Source organism: Colobus angolensis, unplaced genomic scaffold (genome assembly GCF_000951035.1).
Source record: "Colobus angolensis palliatus isolate OR3802 unplaced genomic scaffold, Cang.pa_1.0 Scaffold125, whole genome shotgun sequence".
NCBI lineage: Eukaryota > Metazoa > Chordata > Mammalia > Primates > Cercopithecidae > Colobus > Colobus angolensis.
In genome coordinates, this window is record NW_012113697.1 from 1,557,831 (window position 1) to 1,578,482 (window position 20,652).

At 48.0% G+C, this 20,652-nt stretch overlaps 1 protein-coding gene across 1 annotated transcript in view; it reads right to left on the minus strand.

Moving 5' to 3' along the window:
* Positions 1-10,423: 10,423 nt before the first annotated feature.
* The window catches only part of LOC105505410 (protoheme IX farnesyltransferase, mitochondrial), a 138,992-nt gene continuing 128,763 nt past the window's right edge, over positions 10,424-20,652 (minus strand). Inside the window, exon 7 of the mRNA XM_011933235.1 lies at positions 10,424-11,297. Within this exon, the coding sequence (XP_011788625.1) occupies positions 10,894-11,297 (404 nt within the window). The 3' untranslated portion in view covers positions 10,424-10,893. The remainder of the gene's footprint in view (positions 11,298-20,652) is intronic.

Below are 20,652 nucleotides of genomic sequence, written 5' to 3' on the forward strand. Positions count from 1 at the left end.
GAACTGTGAGAAAATACATTTCTGTGGCTTAGGTCACCCAATCAATGGTATTTTGTTATGGCAGCCTGAGCAGGCTGACACAGAGGGTAACTGAACACAGCAAGTGTAGACAATCCTTGCAAATTCTGCTGCAGACGTGAGCAAAGAAATGAGGTGGTGGCCAGCAGGGGAAGAGGAATCAAGAGGGTGTCTGTTTGTCTTGTTTTCTCTTAAAATGGGCAAAATAGCGTTTTTTAAGTTTGTGAGAAAGATCCAATAGAAAATAAGAAACTGGCTTTGTAGGAGAGGGAAGAGGAGGGTTTCTGGAGCAATGTCTGAGTGGATGAGGAGATGAAATTAAACACACAAGGAGAGGGACCGGCTTCAGACAGGAGCAGGGACAGATCACCGTGGGAACAGAGAGCCAGAGATGGGGAGGAGGGGCAGGGTCTGAGCAGAGAAGAGTGTGTGTGATGTAAGATGTGAGAGGGCTGCGGTCCTGGGGCATCAGGGCTGGGCCCTGAGTGGCCATGAGGCTGGTCCATATTTCCCTGATGCCAGCAGCTGGTCAAGCGCAGGTGTGAGTAGGCAAAGTCGGCTCTCCCCGGTGGTTGAGGACTTTGCCAAGTAAGCATGACCCAATGAAGCAGCAAGACGTCAGGAGCAGGCTGAGGGGTGGGTACAGGGCTGGGGGCAGCTGGAGTGGGAGCCAGGTAAGGAGAGAGCACATGGCCTTTTCTTGGAAACAAAGAAGCCCAGCTCACCCCTGGTACCCACCCACCGTGAAGAGTCTGCTTGGATTGCAACTGAGTCTTTCCCACCCGCCCGGTTCCAGGTATCACCTGACTCTTGGTTCTCAGTGAACTGAGCCATCCTGTTGAAACTGCAGGGACCGCTCTGCCCAACAGCACATGAGCCCTTCACCAGAGGCTGCCTGCAGAGGGCAAGGTCACGCTGAAGCACAGCCTGCGCTGGTGGACACGTCAGGCATGGTGACAGGAGCTGGTGGATGGGGCTGTCGAGGTCTTTCCAGAGACACAGGTGGTTCCAACTTAGAACCATGGATATATCCACAGCACAGGCTGGAGAGAAAGCAGAGTGAAGGCAGGAGAGAGAAAGGAGGAGGCCATGGGAGAATAGGAAAAAGTCAGACCAGTGCGAGGGGCAGCAGAGACCAAGTAGGTCCCGGGCCAGCCTGGGATCTTCCACAAACCATGTTGACTACTCTGGTTTCCAGCTGTGCCCAACAGCCAATGCATTTTGTCTTTTGACATTGGGGACTGTGAGGCTGTCACTAATTATGTTTGTCTCGAAGTGGCCTTCATGTTGGAGCAGGTTCAGAGACCAGATGGCGCCATCGGCACAACCCAGGGCCTGGAAGGAGCCCCTTTCCTGCCCCGTCTCTTTCCTCTGCCCCTCTGAAAGCTCAGCCAGGACACCCGCTCACCTCTCCCGAGGCCCGGCTAATTACGAATTAGAACTGGCTAATTCTTTTTCTCCAGCTGTCCCAACCTCGGTTTGTTATAGTTGTCTGCTGGAATGCCAGTTGCACAAATACATATGTTAGGGCCTTTGATCTCTGAGCACAATGACATAGATTTATCAAATGTTTGCCTCTTTCTGCCTCTTTGACAAAGGCTGATTTATTGGATGCAGCCCTCGCCTCCCTTCCATTCTTGAAATATGAAGTGTTTGTGAATAGCCAAGGTAATATTTAATATCCTGCCAACGAGCCTTTTGCACTTGCTAACAAATGAACTACATCCCTGCCAAATGGCCCACATCTGTTTGGGCTCCTCTTTTTGACTAAACGCATTAGCATGAAAATGCCTCGTGGAGAATGCCAAGTGTCCCTTTCTAGATGAGGGAGCAGGGACAATTCTGGGGAAGAGGACCACTTCCTGGGCAGCAGCAGCCTTGCTTGAGGCAGATGCTCTCCTCTTGCCTGAAGTATCTGGGCATGAGCTGTTCCCCCAGCAGGGTTGGGGCCAAGGAGAATTTAGTGGCCTCACTTTCCACGCCCCACATAAATTCAGAGCATGGGGCTACTGTGAAAAATAAACATTGCTAGCTCATTTCTGGCTCTTCAACCCCGAAGGGTTTTCCTTAAGGGATTCCTAAGAAAGTGAAAGTGGCTTCCAAGCAACATTTTATTTCGAGAAGAAAGCTGCTGAAGTTTAAAGGTGCTGATTCAGGTGCTTTTGACGGGATCTGGCCTTAGCCCTGACTGTGGCTCTGTCTTCCCTGAACATGGCACTGGCTTGGGAAATCCCAGGCGGTAGGGTGGATTTGGTTTAAAGAGCAGGTAGTAAAATGTCCTGGGTTGTCTTCGTGTTAATGGCCTTGTAATAGGCTGACCTTAATCTGGGACTACATATAAATGTGGTCTTTCCTTACAATAAACTGAGACCACAGGTGTAAAATGTTCGGGACAGCCTTGCCTCTTGGCTGTGGGTGGGAGAGTCTGAGGGTCTGCAGAGGAGCTGGGCCCAGCCTTGACTGGCACTTCTCTCCAAGGCCCTGGGGCCCACTCCCTTACAGCTCCTGACCCCAAAGTCTCTGATGACCAAACTGGAAGGAATTTCCCCTTCCTCCGCTCTCTTCCTACCACATTTCCCAAACCTTTAGTCATGGGAAGGGAAGACTGCGTTCTACACGCAGCCTCCGATTGACTTGAGCCAGGCTCAGTGAATCAAAAATGGGCACCAACCCTGAATCAGATCAATTAGGACCTGCATCTCAATTCCAAGACTTCCTCTTTCTTACTGGGTTTGAGTAAGAAGCTTTTCCCAGCCTGACAGTTCCTCACCCCACAGGCAACCCCAGTTACTAGGTTTTCTGCATTTTTTTCTAGAGATATATCATAGGCACGAGGGCAGGGATTTTTGACTCTTCTGTTCACTGCTGCATTCCCAGTACCCGAAACAGTACCTGGCCCAAGGCAGGTAAATATAGAGAAATAAAGGAAGGAATAATTGTTTAAGGGATCTCAGTATCTTAAAGGGAGAGAGCTTCCCAAGGGCTGTGGCCAGGAGCAAGTCTTGCCGGAAGCCAGTGTGCTTCTCAACTTCCAACTATATGAACCAACATATTTTTGATCAGTTTTAGTTGGAATTCCTGTCACTTGCAATTATGTGTCCAGATGGATACAGGAAGGTTGGTTAATGGTCAGCTCATGAGGACGCAGCCCTGTGGGAATGGCTGTCTACAAATAGACAACGGGCTTAGTAGGGAAGAGTTTTTTCTGCTTGTCTGGTTCTGGGGAGATCATTTCTATTTTTGAGGTGACTAAGTGTCAAACGGCTGTGTGAGGGGTCTGGACATCAGCCACAGTTTGGGTCGGTTTTAAGGCAAGCAATCCCATTCTTCCTTTTTGTCAAATGAATTCAGACCCTCTGACTGAATAGGTTGGTGGGTTATTCAGGTTGGGGAGACTTGGATGGAGAGAAAAATTGGAGGAGTTCCTGCTTTGAGCATCTTCCAGGCAGAGGCAGTTGACTGAGGGGAACCGTGGGGCCATTCTGTTAGAGCAAAGGCAATGCACCTTGTCTTCAATGAGTTGGTCGTTCAGCACACCACACCACAGCAGGAGACTGCAGCTGGGACTGTCCAGGGAAGCTATTTCCCAAGTGCCAGGCAGTGGGGAGATTCCAGGCAGAGGCTTGGGTGGCCTGGAGTCTGCAGTGTTGGGGGAGGCAGGATTATGTGAGCGTGAGGGGGTGGGGGCCAGGCTGAGGCAGCCTGGGTCTTCCACTAGAGCTGAGACCAGCAATTGAGATACTGGTGACCACAGGCAAAGGGAGAAAAGGGGACATGAGAAATGCAAGGGGTAGTCCCCTTGAGCGAAGGCACTACCTTGTCCTCAAGCTGGGACCCCAGGAATATCCCAGGATCTTCTCTCACCCCAATCAACCCTGCAGAGTTTCCTCTGCTCTCCCTCTCCCTCATCTGCCCAGATTCAGACCCATTATTGCTCCCCTGGTCTTCCCAGTTCTTCCCATCCACCTTCTACTCTGTGGCCTGGATTTTCTTTCTAAAGCACAAACACGATCATGCTGCTTTCTAGCTTTACTCTTCAATGGTTCCTTATTGCCCTTAGGGTAAAGTCTAGACAACTTAGTTGGGCAAACATAAAGTTGGCCAGATCTGATCCCTCCACTTCTCTCTTTAACCTCATCCTCCAGCTCCTCCTGGCCCCTACACTCCAGCCATGCAGAACTGTGAACGCTCCCCAAACACTCGATGCCCCTTCGCCCTGGGCCTTTGCTCACCCTGCTCTCTGCTTGAAGTGCCTTCTCTCCTCCCCACTCCCCCACTAGTGTTTGGCCTAATGACCAATCACTTATGCTGAACTATTTCCTTTGAGACACAGAAACACAACTGCGGTGATGCGTAGACGCTAGAATATCCCATAAAAAAAAAGTCACGGGCTGGGCTGAGTGCTCGGTTTGGCTCAAGTCCCCTTAGAGTCAGGGCCTATGGCCAGACCAGCCCTGTGACAGAGATGGAGCCCGGAAGGAAGGACCCTGAGAGCCAGATCAAGGGACACAAGAGTCAGGATCATGGAGAAGCAGATGTTGAGAAGCCCCCAGCCAGGCTGCACAAAGGCAGCCGTAAGTCAGGTGGCGGGTCCTGAGAGTGGCACAGGCGAGGTTGGAGGATTCTAGGTTAGGAACGGGGGTTGGGGGTGGGAGGCAGGGGAAGGCTCCTTTTACTCTCACCTCATGGCTGCACTGCCTCTCCGGGAAACCTCCGGAGTGTGCTCCTGCGGGCTGGGAATATTCGGGTGCATCTCACTCCCCGACACGAGGCCTCACTCACAACCTCGTGCTCAGTGGGCACAGGATTGCTGGCTGGTGGGCGGAAGGTGGCTGTCCTCTCCGTGGGTCTCTGTTTTGGTTCCTGGCTTCTTGCTTTCTCTGTTTGTTGAAGCTGCAGAGGGCTGAGGACCTTGTTTGGTGTGTCAGGCTCATCTTCAGATTGTCTCGGTCACCTTGCCTCTCTTTGGACGTTTGGGATGGGGCGGAGTGGGGTTACTCAACCAAGAACTTTGCTTTGCCTCGCCCACTGTGCCCTGTGCGGTCCTCGCCCCACCCTCTCCTGAATCTCCGGGTCTGGCCCCGTTTTGCTGAGTGGGGTGCCCTCAGCCAACAGCAGCTTCACAGCGCCCCACCCTGCAGCGCCCCCTGGCTGCCGGCTGGTGAGGCTTTTCTCACGACCCTGGAACCGCACCCTCTTTCCCTGAATGGGGTCCACCTGCCCTCTTGACCTTCTCTGCATCTGGGAGTCCTCATTGTCTTGGCTTCTACTTCACAGGCAGGTCCCCAATTTATAAACCTGGAGGGGTTCCCTCATTTATGGTGACCTGGATGCATGACGCTGATGCTCAGGAGGTGACGCCTGAGCTCCTATCTGGTGGAAGTGAGTTAAAGCAAAGCCTTTAGTGGCAGATGATGAGGGATGAAGATGGAGACAGACACTAGATTCTCTGCGAATGCATTTAAAAAGTAAAAATATTGGTCAAGAATCCAACTTAATTTACTGGGCTGAAAACTCTTTGTTACTAAGTAGTTGTGGGGAAAAGAAAGATCAGACTGTTACTGTGTCTATATAGAAAGAAGTAGACATAAGAGACTCCATTTTGTTCTGTATTTGAGATGCTGTGAATCTGTGACCCCACCCCCAACCTTGTCCTTGCAAGAGACATGTGCTGTGGTGACTCAAGGTTTAACAGATTTGGGGTGTGCAGGGTGTGCTTTGTTAAACAAGTGCCTGAAGGCAGTATGCTTGTGAAAAGTCATCACCATTCTCTTAATCTCAAGTACCCAGGGACACGTACACTGCCAAAGGTTGCAGGGACCTCTGCCTAGGAAAGCTAGGTATTGTCCAAGGTTTCTCCCCATGTGATAGTCTGAAATATGGCCTCATGGGAAGGGAAAGACCTGATCGTCCCCCAGCCTGACACCCGTGAAGGGTCTGTGCTGAGGAGGACTAGTACAAGAGGAAAGAGGGCTTCTGGGCAGTTGAGATAGAGAAAAGCATCTGTCTCCTGCCCGTCCCTGGGCAATGGAACATCTCGGTGTAAAATCCATTGTATGTTCTGTTTACTGAGAAAGGAGAAAACTGCCTTAGGGCTGAAGGTGGGACGTGCCAGCGGCAATGCTGCTCTTTATGCACTAAAAAGGTTTATGGAGATGTTTGCACATGCATATCAAGGCACAGCACCTTCCCTTAAACTTATTCATGTCACAGAGATATTTATTCATGTCTTACTGCTGACCTTCTCCCTACTATGATCCTATTATCCTGCCACTTCCCTTTTTCTTTGATGGTAAAGATAATGATCAATAAATACTGAGGGTCCTCTGTATGCTGAGCACCGGTCCCCTGGGCCCACTTTTTCTTTCTCTATACTTTGTCTCTACCTCATTTCTTTTCTCAAGTCTCTGATTCCACCTAACGAGAAACACCCACAGGTGTGGAGGGGCAGGCCACCCCTTCAGTAGTTAAGTCCGGGTACCCCTGAAGATACAGAAAATGATGAAAATTGATGAATGAGTCAAACTAGGAAGAAATAGTCACTTGCCTTTGTTCAACTTTGGCAGTTTTCTTAACAAAGCAGGCAGAAGGGTACACCTGTTCCAGATTCAGTCACAAGGGGCAGGCATGTACCAATCTCCTCCACCTTCAAGTGCTCCCACCATCTCCACCTCCCACCATGCCATAAAAGGTACTCGTTCATTCCTTTCATCATTGATGAAGCACCCATCACATGATCACTTATGGATTGTCTTCTGTTCTAGGTGCCTGTGGACACAGCAGTGAGAAACAGACATTTCTGCCCTACTGAGTTTACAGTTCAGGGGTGGTGGCCAGTAGTCAGTAACAAGTAAGTGAAATGTGTATGTCACATATTAGTAGGTGCTATGGGAAATGAATATGTCAGGAATGGCCGTAGCAGGGTGGGGTGGAAGTTTGAAGTTAGAAAATGCAATTCCAGAAACAAGTAGAAGCTGTGGGGTGGTGGCCTGGAGGCAGTGGAGTGCATTCTGGTTGGTGCAGCCTGGGGACAGAGTCCTGAAGTCAGGAGTGGGAAGAGTGATCGCACCAGCCAGATAAGGACTATGTGGAAGCCATCTTTTCTCATGGAACCACATGTCTTCAATACCTTTCCAAATCCATTCATTCTTTATCTCAGGCTAACAGGCCGTTTCCCTCTGACCACAGGGACCTCATACAACCCAGATGGAGTTATTCTTTCATTTCAGGAAAAGGCATTTATTGAGCACCTACCCTGTGCTAAGCATTGTTCTAGAAGCAGGAGATAAAGTGATGCAAAGATACAGTCCTTGCCTTCACGGAACTTATTCTCCAGGGAAGACAGTCATTAAATAATGAGATATGTAAATAGACATAGAACATGAAGTAGTGTTAACTGAGGTCAGGAGTTCGAGACTAGTCTGACCAACATGGCGAAACCCCATCTCTACTAAAATACAAAATTACCCGGGCAAGATGGTGCCTGTAATCCCAGCTACTCGGAAGGCTGAGGCAGGAGAATCGCTTGAACCCAGGAGGCGAAGGTTGAAGTAAGCCAAGATCGCACCATTGCACTCCAGCCTGGGCAATAGAATGAGACTCCATCTCAAAAAAAAAAAGAAAAAAGAAAAAAAAAAAGAAAAAGCAAAGCACAGCAAGGAGGTAATAAGCACTGGGGGTGGGGACAGGAGTGCTATTTGGTCAGGTGGCCAAAAAAGGCCTCTCTAAGGAGGTGTCATCTCAATGAAATGAGATTTGCATTGCAGAGGGAATGGGAGTTATCAATATGAATACACCACAGCAGGTGTGCTTGAGTACTGAGGAAAAGCATGGAGATCTGTAGGCAGGACAGTAGGTGTGGCAAGAAGGTATTTCCAAGATCAGAGAGGGGAGCAGGACCAGATGGCATGGGACCAGATGGCACGGGACCAAGTAGGGAAGCAATTACAGGGTGGAGGATGGGAATAGCAGGATCTGCCCTGTAGCTTAGAGGGATGATGCTGGCTGCCGTGTGAAAAACAGACAAGGCTGGGGCAAAGAGGAAAATAAACTGCAGGCATGTCTTGCAGGCATGTGTCTCAGATAGACGGGTGGTTCAACCAACCTGGTGGTGGCAGAGGAGGTGAGCAGTGGTCAGACGGGATTTTCAGAGGGCTCAAGTGGGTGGCGTCATGCAAGCTGAAGTGTGAGGCATGAGGCATGATCAGAATGCAAGCACAGAGTTGTTCCACGCTGGTGGATACCTTGCCTCTCAGATGCTCTGTGACGTGCATGGCGGAGTCCAGCCACTGAGTGATGGACTCTGAATTAGTAAGTGCACAAGAGCCTCTTTGATCCAGAGCATATCTTCACATCTTGCAGTTAGGAAATAGTGGTCAAAAGATGCTAAAAAGTGTAATCTGTCCAGGAGGTCAATTATGTTTGGGTTTCCAACAAACAAGAAGCAGGTATATTGCTCTCATTTCTCCAGGCAGGCAGATAGCTACAGCAGTTCTCCCTTATCCGTGGTTTCTCTTTTCACTGTTTCAGTTACCCATGGTCAAGCAAGGTCCAAAAATAGTAAATAGAAAATTACAGAAATAAACATTTCGTAAGTTTTAGATTGTGTGTTGTACTTAGTAGTGTGATGCAATCTAGCATCACCTGCTCAGGACCTGAATTCTCTCTTTGTCCAGCAGATCCATGCTGGATACCGTCCCACCCATGAGTCACTTAGCAGCCAACTCAGTTATCAAATCCGACTGTGATGGCATTGCAGAGCTTGTGCTCAGTAACCTTTATTTTGCTTAATCATGGCTTCACAGTGCAAGAGTAGTGATGTTGGCAATCCACAGATGTCAGAGAAGCCAGAAAGTGCTGCTCTTAAGTGAAAAGGTGAAAGTTCTCAACTTAATAAGGCACAGAAAGATAAATATTGCATGTTCGCACTTATATGTGGAATCCAGAATAATCAGACTTGAAGAAGACAATAGAATGGTGGTTAGAGAGGCCAGGAGTTGAACGGAATGGGGACAAGATGGTGAAAGGGTACAAAGTCAGTTTAGGACGATTATGTCTCCTCCCTTTGACATACATCACACGCTGTATGAATGCAGTAAATAATGTATTATAATTTCAAAATTACTGAGTACATTAAAAATGTTCTTACCACAAAAATAAGTGTCTGAGGTAATGAATACATTCATCAGCTTGATTTCATTATTCCAATTGTCTTCATAAATCATAACATCACTTTTTACCTCATAAATATACACAACTACAATTTGTAAATTTACAAAACAAAACCAACCTCCCCACACGCCCTCTGCCAGCCCTTGAAGGCGTGATCAAGTGTTGTCAGCTCTACCAGGAACTGTGTGAACTCGGCACAGGATGATTACTTCCAATGACGCCACACACACTCCTGTTCTTGTATACCGTTTTATTGTGGAAGGAAAAGAGAATCCATGAATTGTACAAGCGTGAAGGCTGTAACAAGTTGTAGAGGCTTTTTCTGGACATTCCTATGCATTGTTCTCCACAGTAAACAACCTGGGGGCAGCCAAGAGGGAAGATTTCAGATGAGTGGAATCAGTGATGTATGTTATCTACCTACAATCCCTTGAGACATTTTTGAGAGAACTCTGTTTAAATGCTGTCCAACTCTCCCACTCCGACCAATGAATCCCTACAGACCATCAGCGCCCTGGGAGACTGAGTAATGAAAACATCCTGTCAAGCTTCAAGACCTTTGGGCAGATGGGACTCTGCAGACCCGTGGGAGTACAAAGGACCAAAGAGCTACAGGTAGCTGTGTTTGGTACCTGAGGTCACACCTGACCACAGGATAACTTGCAAAATTCCCAGAACCCGTCTTCTGGCTCTTAAAGCCATTGCACATGTGGAGGCTAACTTCTGAATTCAAGAGATATCAGGATGGACATGTATTTTTCACCCAAGGGACAGGAATGTGAGCTCTGTGGCCTGGTTAGCCCAGCACACCCTTATTCCTAACTTCCCTTCTCAATACAGCCTTGAAAAAACTGTGCTGTGTAGCAGAGCAGTGGCGACCCACGGTAGTGGCTACGGAGGTACAGTAATGGGGTGGGGACCAGAGGTATCCGGTTGGTATTAAGTCCAGGGCTACCCTTTTAGAAGGAAATACTTCCAATAGTGTATGTTAATGTGAACTATAAAGATGCCTGTGACTCCTTGGAGTTCTGAAATGCTCATACGCAATGGGGGTGAAGGGAAGACAGGGGCTGGCAGTCCAGCTTGAGACTCCCTAGGCAAGCGTGTGGAATCCCCAGTCCCAGTGCACAGCAGCCAGGTCCTAGCTATTGGCATTGTTAGAAGGGCTATGGCTGAGAATGTGTGGGGTAAATCAAAAATGGGAAAATCAAAAATCAAAGGGAAAATCAAAAATGCAGGCCCTGGCTCAGTCACCAGGAAGGGGGTGCCACGAGGCCCTTGAGGAACCTGAGCTCACACAACTACAGACAGCAGATGATGAGGTTCACGCTGTCCGGCCACAAAGTGCCACTCCGCTGGGCAGGTGGAGTGTGTGTGTGGTGTGGGGGTAAGGAGGAAGTGTGTATGTGTATACCCATGTGAGGAAGAAGAAACAGAATGGAGGGTGGGGATGGAGGAGAAATTATATATAAAGTCCCTCAAAGGGAAAAATATTCCTTTTTTGTGTTCACTGAGCTGATGCATTTCTTATTTGGGGAACATTTTGAGTATTATTCTGAAAAAAAACCGTCAAATGATCACTGAGCACCAAATTCGTTTATAATCTTGTTCTAAACCCAGCATTTTCTCTTCTTGTGATCCAGAATTACCACAACATGCTCGCCTGGCAGCGGAGGGAAAGGAGTGGTGGGCGTCCCCATGCGTTCAGCTGGGAGGGGGCGCCGCGTCCCCGTCCCCGCGCCGCCGCTTGCAGGTGAGCATGAGCAGCAGCAGCAGCGGCAGGTGCCACAGGCTGCAGAAGAACAGTTTCCGCGAGCTCCTGCGGTCTGCGTCCACGTAGAAGCGGAAGCCGAGGTAGGAGATGTATGCGTTGATGGGAAGGGCCACGAAGGGGAAGGTCCACGTGGTGACGTCCAAGACAGGGGCTGCTGCGGACAGCACGATCAGGGCCAGGCAGTGGCGCAGCGCCACGCGCCGGCACAGGCCCGGATGGGTGACCGACATCATGCAGTAGCCGCCCCGGGAGTAGTCTTCACGGAGGCCCCAGCTGAGGGCGTTGAAATGAGGAAACTGCCAGGAGTAGAGGATTCCTCCCAGGAGAAATGCACCTGTGTTGGAGTCAGGGCAGGAGAGGGAGACAAAGGCAGTCATCACCAGAGATTTCCAAAGAATGGTTTCCTCTCCTGGGACAGCCTGCCTGGCACCTCAGAAGCTCTGCCACCCTGTGCTCTCATCGTGCTGCCTGCCTACATCACAGGGTGGCTGGGAGACAGGTGCCTACATCAGGCTGGTGGGGCAGCCAATGAGCTAAGATGCCTCCTTTCTCACCTGGGGGTGCCTGTGTGCCTGGGGGCAAGCGGCTGTGGGGTTTGGCTCAGACCCTGCTTCACAGGGGGGGCTGCCTGCGCTGCAGAACCCTTAGCATCGGTGGCTCCTGCCCACCTGGTGCCCCTCATGCCTCCCACATTGTGGGGAGGAAAGAAGCCCCTACACATGGGCAAACACTTGTAGGGAATTCAGTATCTACTTCGGTACTACCTCTGGGTGCAACCTCTGTGCTAGAGCGCTGAGCTCCATTTCCGCCCGCTGGGACCCGGGTATGTGGCTTCAGGCAGGTGGAAGCAGTGCTGTAACCTGGAGGATGCTGCGAGTTAGCTCTGCCTGTTCCAGGAACCCTGGCTCCCTTCCCAGGGCTGTTAGCGCTCCCAGCTCAGCACTGACAGAGCTGGATGTACCTGCAGGCGAGTTTGTCACACCCTGGCTCTGATCTGTTTACCTGTTTCACCAGGGCTTCCAAGGCATATGCCTGCCACATTCCTCTCACCATCCCCCAGAGCCTGGCACAATGGCACAAGCAGGAGTTGTGAAAACCACATGTGCTAAATAAAATGAGTCATAAAGGCAAAACGGTCCCAGAGTACCATGATAACTTGTCCATGGCTTTGTAAGTTTTCAACAAGGACATAATACCCTGAGCACCATTTTGCCCCTTTCTCTGGAACAGTCTCCCCAGTACCCACCTGTGTGGAATGAAGGCTGCTGTTCGCTGAGCTCCTATTACATGACAGACCCTACTCTCATAGTTTGCCCCATTTAATCCTGACCATTGGATTTTGAGGTAGATTCATAATCTTCATTGAAAAAAAAAAATCAGACAATGTCAAGTTCTCCAAAAAGAGGTGGAAAGGCAATTCAAAACAAGGCTGCTTGATTTTTAGGCCAGGGTCCTATGACACGCACAAAGCCACCTAAGGACAGGCAGCAGGGTGGGGGCTGGAAGGCAAGAGTTGGCTGTTCCTGTGCCAATCAGGGTGATTGAGTACTCACGCCAAAAATGCTCCCTGGGCGCCTACTATGGGGTAAGCACTGTGCTAGGTGCTGGGGATACCATGGCGAGCAACAATCCACACGTGCTCCTGCCTGCACTGAGTAGACCCTTCGGTCAAGGAGGTGGACATCAAGAGCCACACTAGTCACTCTAAAGTCACCACTCCAAATGCAGTGAGGAGAAGAGCATGGTGCAGTGAAGACACACAACAGGAGCTGACTGAGTCTGGGGGACCAGAGGCGGCTTCTCTGAGGAAGGAATGTCTGAGCTGAGCTGCAGAGAGTGGTGACCTTGTCAAGTCAGGGCTAGTGGAGGGGACAGTATTCATAGAGGCCTTGGGGCTGGAAGGTTTGAGGTGTGGGTGGTGTAAAAAAAAAGATTAACACGTGTTAGGAGTCACAGAACTATATATGTTAAAAAAGTCAAGTTTACTGCATGATGAAGAAAAGGAAGATGGTGTGGCCTGGCTGGAGTGCTGAGAATGACAGGGAAAGTTCTTCAGGACAAGGCTGGCTGGAGTGCAGTGGCATGGTCTCAGCTCACTGCAGCCTCGGTCTCTTGGGCTCACGTCATCCTCCTATCTCAGCCTCCTGAATAGCTGGCACGATAGGTGCACGCCACCAAACTCAGAAAACTTTTTAAAACAATTTTTTGTAGAGATGGGGTCTCACCATGTTGCCCAGGCTGGCCTTGAACTCCTGGCTCCAAGCAATCCTCCTGCCTCAGCCTCTCAAAGTACAGAGATTACAGGCATGAGTCACTGCACTCGGCCTTGACTTTGCTATTCTAAAAGCAACAGAAAGCCACGGAAGGATCTTAATGTGTATGAATGCTGAGCATGTGTGCCTGCGTGTGTGAGTGTGTGCACCTATGTGTGTAGGGGGTGAGGGGAGGGGCACCAGTGCTAAGTGATCCTATTTGTGAAGGACACACTGGAGGGGCCTAAAGCAGGTATGGAAGGACCAATCAGGAGACGAGGAGTGAGGGGATGAAGGATGACAGTATTTAGGATCAGGATGGTGACAGTAGAGATGCCAAGAAGATGAATTTGGAAGGAATTTGGGAGGCAAAGGGACAGGATGTGTGTGCAGTGTAAGTAAGGAGGGGAGGAGACAGGGAGGAGGTATTAACAGCAAGTCCTGGGCTTATGGGTCCATGGAGATGCTACTCATTGAGACAAGCAGGGAAGAAGAGGAGAGGAGGTCGTAAGTGCAGCCTTGGGTGTGTTCAGTCTGAGATGCCTTTGGGATATCTAAGGGGAAAGTCACAAAGAGGGTCTGGCAGCCAGAGTGTGGGTATGGTCTATGATAAGCAACTGTGAGCGTCTTTTCCTGAGTAATCCAGGCAGACATTTATATGTCTGCATTTCCTACCTGAGGTGAACTTCTTAGGGTAGGTTCACTTACCTGTGAATCTCCAGGCATCAGAACATAGAAAGTAAGTAATAATATTGTAGTAAAGTGCGCCCAAACTCATCATGGGAGCCAATGTGGAAAAAAAGTGGATTTACTCTAAGTTATCCCCAAGATCACTGTTTCCCAACACTGGCTTGGGAACCAGTCAGGCAAACTGTAGGATTCTGTCTACCTTCTCCTTCCCCTTCTTTGGAACTGCCTTCTCCATGGGGTCCCTGGCAGAGAATTGAGAGTTCACCAACCCACTGTGTCATCTACCCTGGAAAGCGCCATCCGGCCCAGGGGAGAAGAGGTTGAGGATTTGTAACCACAGTCCTATTTCAGGTAATGAGGATCTTTTAAGCCTCTGGTCTGTGGGAATATTCAGAAAAAGGGAGCTAGGGGCTATTGCTAGGCAGAACTCACCAGGAGGCAGAGCACTTTACATAATGCAGAATACTTCAGAAAATAAGTCTGAGGCTATAAGCCACTGAGGGGCCCCTGTTTGTGCAAATGCCAATGAGCATGAGAAGGAACCAGCTCCTCCTTTAATCTCTGATCTGTATTCCTCAACAGCGGAGAATGCAGAGTGACACTAGGGGCAGGCTTTGCAAGTCATCTAAAAGAAAGGAGGAGGATTTTTAATGCACATTGTTCTGGAGAGAAACTTAATCATTTCTGAGTTACGTTTATCAGGCAGGGCAGTTGTAGCTTACCAAGTGGAATTTGTGTGGGTACAGATGATTTAAGAGGGATGAGGGCTTCCTTTTATATCCATGAATAGTTTTCTGTGGCTTCCATAAGTCAGTCAACCCCTTTTCAGTCTTCCAGTATGGGAGGAAATATAACAAAGACCTGATTTTAGGGTCCCTATTTCAGTAGGGTTACTGTCAAATCCCCCAAATTCATTTTTAACTTTAAATTTTATACACACACACACACACACACACACACGTATATATAGTTGAGTGTGTTTGCATGAACTAAGATATATATATATATATATAATTTAATTTTAACGCTGATAATAGGAGCAGCTACTATTTATTGAATCCATTAACCTGGTAAACAGTTGACAGGTGTCTCACACATAGGCACAATTCCGGGTGCTAGAAAGGCAGTGGCAATCAAGACAAAGTCCTGCTTAAAGTCTAGAGGGAGATGGACATAAACATAAGTAACAGTGCTGATCGCTATTTTGAGACTAGACTCAAAACAGGGTAATGCAATGGGGGTGACTTGAGACTGAGTGCTCGGGGAAAGCCTTTCCATAGGTGATATTTAAGCCATGACTCAACTAATGGCAAGCAGAACTCTATCAGATGCTGGGAAAGGTCCCAGTAGGCCTGTGGGACAGCATGGAGGCTGGAATGAGGAAGGGAGAGTTACAAGAAGGGGCTGGGAAGGCATCTGGAAATCAAGATAAGGAGGGGGGGTCTTCCCCCAGCGCAGGGGGAGAACAGGCTGGGGGTCGAGAGACAGAGGGGATGGCAGAGGGGGGTTATTCAGGTGGAGAACCCTAGGACAGACACTGGTGAGTGTGCTCATGGTAGAGACACGATCAGTTTTATTTTTGACTATTTTAACTTTGAGGTACATAATAGACATCTCAGTTGAAATGCCTGTGGCTGTCATGTGCCAGGCAGCTACACATATGCTTTCTAATCTTTACAACAACCCCACCTATAGGTATCACTATCACCATCTTATAGATGAGAAAGATTAATTTGCCTGATGATATTCAGTACTACTGGCACAAGATATTAGCACCTTCTGTTAGAATGTGATTGGTTATCTGGGGCAACATAGCAAGACCTCATCTCTACAAAAAAATTAGGCAAGGGACCACATGCCTATAGTCCGACCTACTTGGGAGTCTGAAGAGGGAGGATTGCTTGAGCCTGGGAGTTCTAGGCTGCAGTGAGCTATGACTGCACCACTGTACTCCAGCCTGGGTGACAGAGCAAGACACCAATTCTTAAAAAAAAAAAAAAAAAAAAAAAAAAAAAAAGTTGTTGCCACATAGAGACTCAAATTAGTGACGTTCCCACATCAATGGACTGTTGGATGCTGTGGGTAGAGGAAGGCTTGCTGAAAGAAAAAAATTGCAGAAGCATTTTCTAGTACCTTAAAAAAAAAGAGAGAGATCTGTTTTAACAACAAAACCATCAACCAGATGGCATTCACTTGGCAGTGAGTACTGCTAGGGAATTCAAAAGGACAGAGGAAAGGTTGGAATGCTCAGGTGCAACTGACGGAGTAAACAGGGTGATGCAAGTAGACTTCTTTATATTTTGATGGAAAATAAAGTGACTGGTAAGAGGAAGCGTTGTTAGAGTCTTGGGGCGCAGGGTCATGCTGAGACTTTGAACACAATGTACAGAGAAGCCCAGCCCCAGCTCACAAGCTGTCTCAGGTTCAAAGAGTTTGCAGTTGTGACAGCCACAAGCACAGGGGGAAGTGTCTTTCAAGAAAAACAACATCAGTGATAACTTAGAAATGGGGGGAGGGATTGGATCATTCAGAGCTCAGTGTCTGCTTTGCTCTAGAAATGGCTCAGAAGGAGCAACGTCAACTGGAAAATGGCTAAAACACCAGCTCCAAATGTGGGATTTTCCTTGTCTTTCTCAAAAGCCCTCCTTTCCTTGTGTGTGTCAACTGAAGTATTTTGTTTTGCTCAATACACTTTTTCAGTAATGCTTCTGCTTAAAATAAACATAATTAAAGAAATCATTTTCCTGAGAGTAGCATGCTGTTTTCTGTAAGAGGAAATTGGGTGTGGGTTTGGCTCATGTCACAAATGAAGGAGATTTGGAAATCACAGCCTGGCCTTAATGGATTGTAATCAGAAAACCACCACCCACACACAGTTTTACTTGATATGCTTCAACTGCCTCTCCTCCTATAAAAGATGAAAACTAATTACTCTCTTCATCAAGATAAGGTGAACTAGAACAGGAAGACTTGAATTAGTGCCGGGGCTGTGGTGGAACCCACCTTCCTTGTGGAGTAAACATAAAGCACTCAGTGGACTAATTCAAAGACCTCACCTTCCTTCAAGATAAGTATTCCACTCATCTCCTCTGCCTCAAGCTCCTAAAGCAGTCCATTTTTATTGGGTCTGTCATCTATGACAACAAATCCGGACTGTATGCCCCTAGATATAGGACCGTCTGTTTTCAAAGTCCTCTGCTGATGTCTGGCCAGGGAGAAAGACAACACAAAGGGATTACAGTCCATGGTGAATGTTACTTAGTGCAGGGCAGGAGAACACTTAATTCAGCCTTGAGACGTCAGGGAAGGCTTCCTGGAAGAATTTATAAACTGAGATCTAAAATTGGTCTCTGAGTTTCAATCCATTCACAAAAACCATGTGTTTTTGACTTCTTTTAACCGTATCTTCCCATTTTCCTGCCTAACCCTGCACAATCTCTGTACATATTTGGTTTCATCACATTTGAAAGAAACGTCCACTTCTTTTCTGTTAATCGATTACTTGCTAGTCTATGAACACAGAAAATTCTGCAAATCTAGGTGGCATATCTGTAGACATGGTTGTCCAGAGCACGGCAGCTTCCTGAGAACACGGGGCTGAAACCCCACTGCAAAGGCAACGCCACAGGATGTCCAGGTGTGTGGGGCATCATTACTTCTCTCCTTACACAGAAAATGGAGAAGGGCACGTGTGCAGTACTGTGTGTGAGAACAGCTGGAGGGAACCCTCGTCCTGGGGCACCTGGCTCTGATTAGAGGGCTGTGTTAGGTGGGGCAGGGCTCATTAACGTCTTCCTGATGGCTCGCTGAAAATGTGTGTATTTTTACATTCTCTTGAGACTTCTATCACACATCCCACGGCGTACAGGCTGGAGGAGAACCGCAATCGTTTCCGCCCGTCCATCGTTCGGAAAGGCTCTTGTCCACGGCACGCCTCCATCACTTTGCTGGCAAAACTGAGGCAATTCCAGCTCAGTGGTATCTGAATGGAAGGGAGACAAAAATCCTCAAGCTGGAGCTGACTCTGTGAGGAAATTCCTTGTGGAATGGAGTTCATCGGTTTCGGCTTGCTTTCTCTGACTGCCCAGTGGGCACCTTCCCACCCCACCCCCCAAACCCATTGTCACTCACTATCCACGCATGGCCTTGCAAAGGATAAAGAGCCCTAGCTCCAGTGAACCTTGGTGCTGGGTTTGGGAGGTCTTCTCTCGCCAGTACAATAGGCTCCTCTCGATGGGGCCCACGGTAGCGCGTCTGCTCCATGACCGGCTCTATTTGTGCTTTCAGGGTTATGTGGTTATGTAGACTGGGGGCTAGCTGGGGAAGCAAAACCAAACCCAGAGCTTCATGGTCACAGATTTCAAAGCCTTTCTTTTGAGGGGCAACACAAAGGAGCTTGTGAAACAGATCAGCCTCAACAGTGCAATAGACTTCTATGGTGCTGCAGATAAAGGGAAGAGGATGTGGGGCCAGTTTATCAACTGCACAGGCGACAAAAGGGAAGATTAAAAGTCCCTGAAAATAGGAAATAGAGTGGGCAATAACTGCTTGCCCTTGAAGAATTCTTTGCTAGTAGCTTAGGAATAATGGAGAGGCTCAGTGGGCGGGAGGGCGCTGGATTCTCTCCTCTCCCTCACCTCATTGTGTGCTGCCGCCCTCCAGGCAGAGTCATGGGGAGGTTTCACTTAGAGAGAAAGACGGGAGTAAAGGAAGAAAAAAGCTCTGACTCTGAAAACAGTGCTCCCCTTTTTCTCTTCTTGCCATTTCCTTGGAAGGACATTTCAAGCACCTGTGAATCCTCTCTGAAATTCAAATGCTTCCTACACCCTTAGCTCATATTGGAAGGTCTTTCCATCCTTATCACTTAAATATTAATTCATTGAAGAATACTAGTTACATGTGCATTCTGCTCCCGGCACATGTCTACCAGAGGTTGGCCTACCACACCGTCATCTATCATTCATTCAGGAAGGCACTGGCCCAGCCCCCTCAAAGCTTGTGATCAACTATGGTCAACATAGCACAACTGACAAGATCTCAGCGCCCTTGGTACCAGTTTGCCTCCAATTATACCACCAATCTGGGGGCTTGCAACATAATTTCTAGCATGTTGTTTTGTAGCTCTTTTTTTTTTTTGGTCTTTCAAGAGAATATAGTGTCCTAAATATTGCTTGTTTGCTAATATTCCCATGAAAATGTTCCTTATTTTGTCTTTAAAAACATCATGTAGCTTAATCTGGAGCTCCAAGGCTAGTATAACTTAATCTAGAGTGCTAAGGCTAGTTATGGTAAAATCTTATACAAAGTGAACACAGACACAGATACTCATTTTCAAGCTTGGTTTCAAACTGAGGCAGCATAATAAAGGAAATCGTTCAGTGCGTGGGTTAAACAGTACCTGGTACTTAGTAAGCCTTCCATAAATATTTGTTGAATGAGTGAGTGAATAAATTAACTCTGACTCCACTTTCTCATCCAGGAATAAGGGAGGTAAATAAAGCGAAACAGCACTGAACATTTTGCAGTTTACCAGCTGAGGGTAAAAAATCTCATTCTCTTTTTGTACTAAAACCATCCATCTGACCAATGTCACTTCCTGATAAGAGCCCATTTCTAAGTCCTCATTTGTAACTAAATGTTGGGTGACATAATTAATGCTTAACACACATTTGAATTACAAGCCACAGGCAACTGCAAATCCACTCTACAAGATGGTCATTAAGGAGGCCCAATCCACACACCCTCAAAACATGGGATTTATTCAAATTTAGGAAAATCAGGAAAAAGAATCTGAACCTTTCTAAGATATGGGAGTGATGAAAAGAGGGGGCCTTGGCAAGAAGGAGGGGGAGGAGATTTAACTCAAAGCCTCTGAGATACACTAATAGTCTCTGGAGATAAACACTGCTGAGAGGCCTAATGCGTGTGGCTCCAGGCCTGCTTGCAGCTGGAATGTCGGCTGGGCACTTATCTGCAGTCCCCTCCCTCTGCTACCTCCTCAGAGTGGACTCCTTCACTGGGGCTCCAGCAGGTCACTTCTGTCATTGCCATTCCCTGTGTGCAGAATCAAACCAAGTACTGCAGCTCCTGTGACAACAAGCTGGCTAGACCAGGGGTCAGAAAGCAACCCTCTCATTCTGCCTTTCCTGAATTTTAGCTAGGAAGCATTTTTAATGTTTTCTGCCGTTAGCAGAATACTAAAAAAGAATTAAGACAAGATAATTAGGCAGGTGAGAGGAAAAGGCCTAACTCTGAGGCTCAGAGGAAAATGGACACAAGTAAAATCCCATTGTAATGATTACCTTTATAGACAGAAGGGCTTTGTAAAATGAAGTTACTTCCTGTGCACAGAAGCAGCGGGACTGCAGAGTCCTGACTTCCCTGACAGAATGACCACAAGGAGTGTTCTCTGGGCTAGACCCGCGCTTTGCAGCACAGCACTCTTTGTAGCAAGCACTGGACTGAAAGCTGTTGGCACTGTGATGGGGAGAAAAGCTGAGCTGCTTACAGTTCATTGTGCAGTTATAAAATAGCAAACATTAAGAACAATTCACGTTTGCTTAGCTTTTACAACGGCCATCTGCTCATCTGTGTCATTTTCTTCACCCCATCTTAACTCACTCACCCCGTGCTGGATTCCTGAAGCAGGCAGGTCAAACACCTGCGTGGGACCCACACCTCTCACTGGGCATCTAGAACAATTAGAAGTTCTTTTACACTGTCTGATTTTTCAAAAAGTCAAAGTAG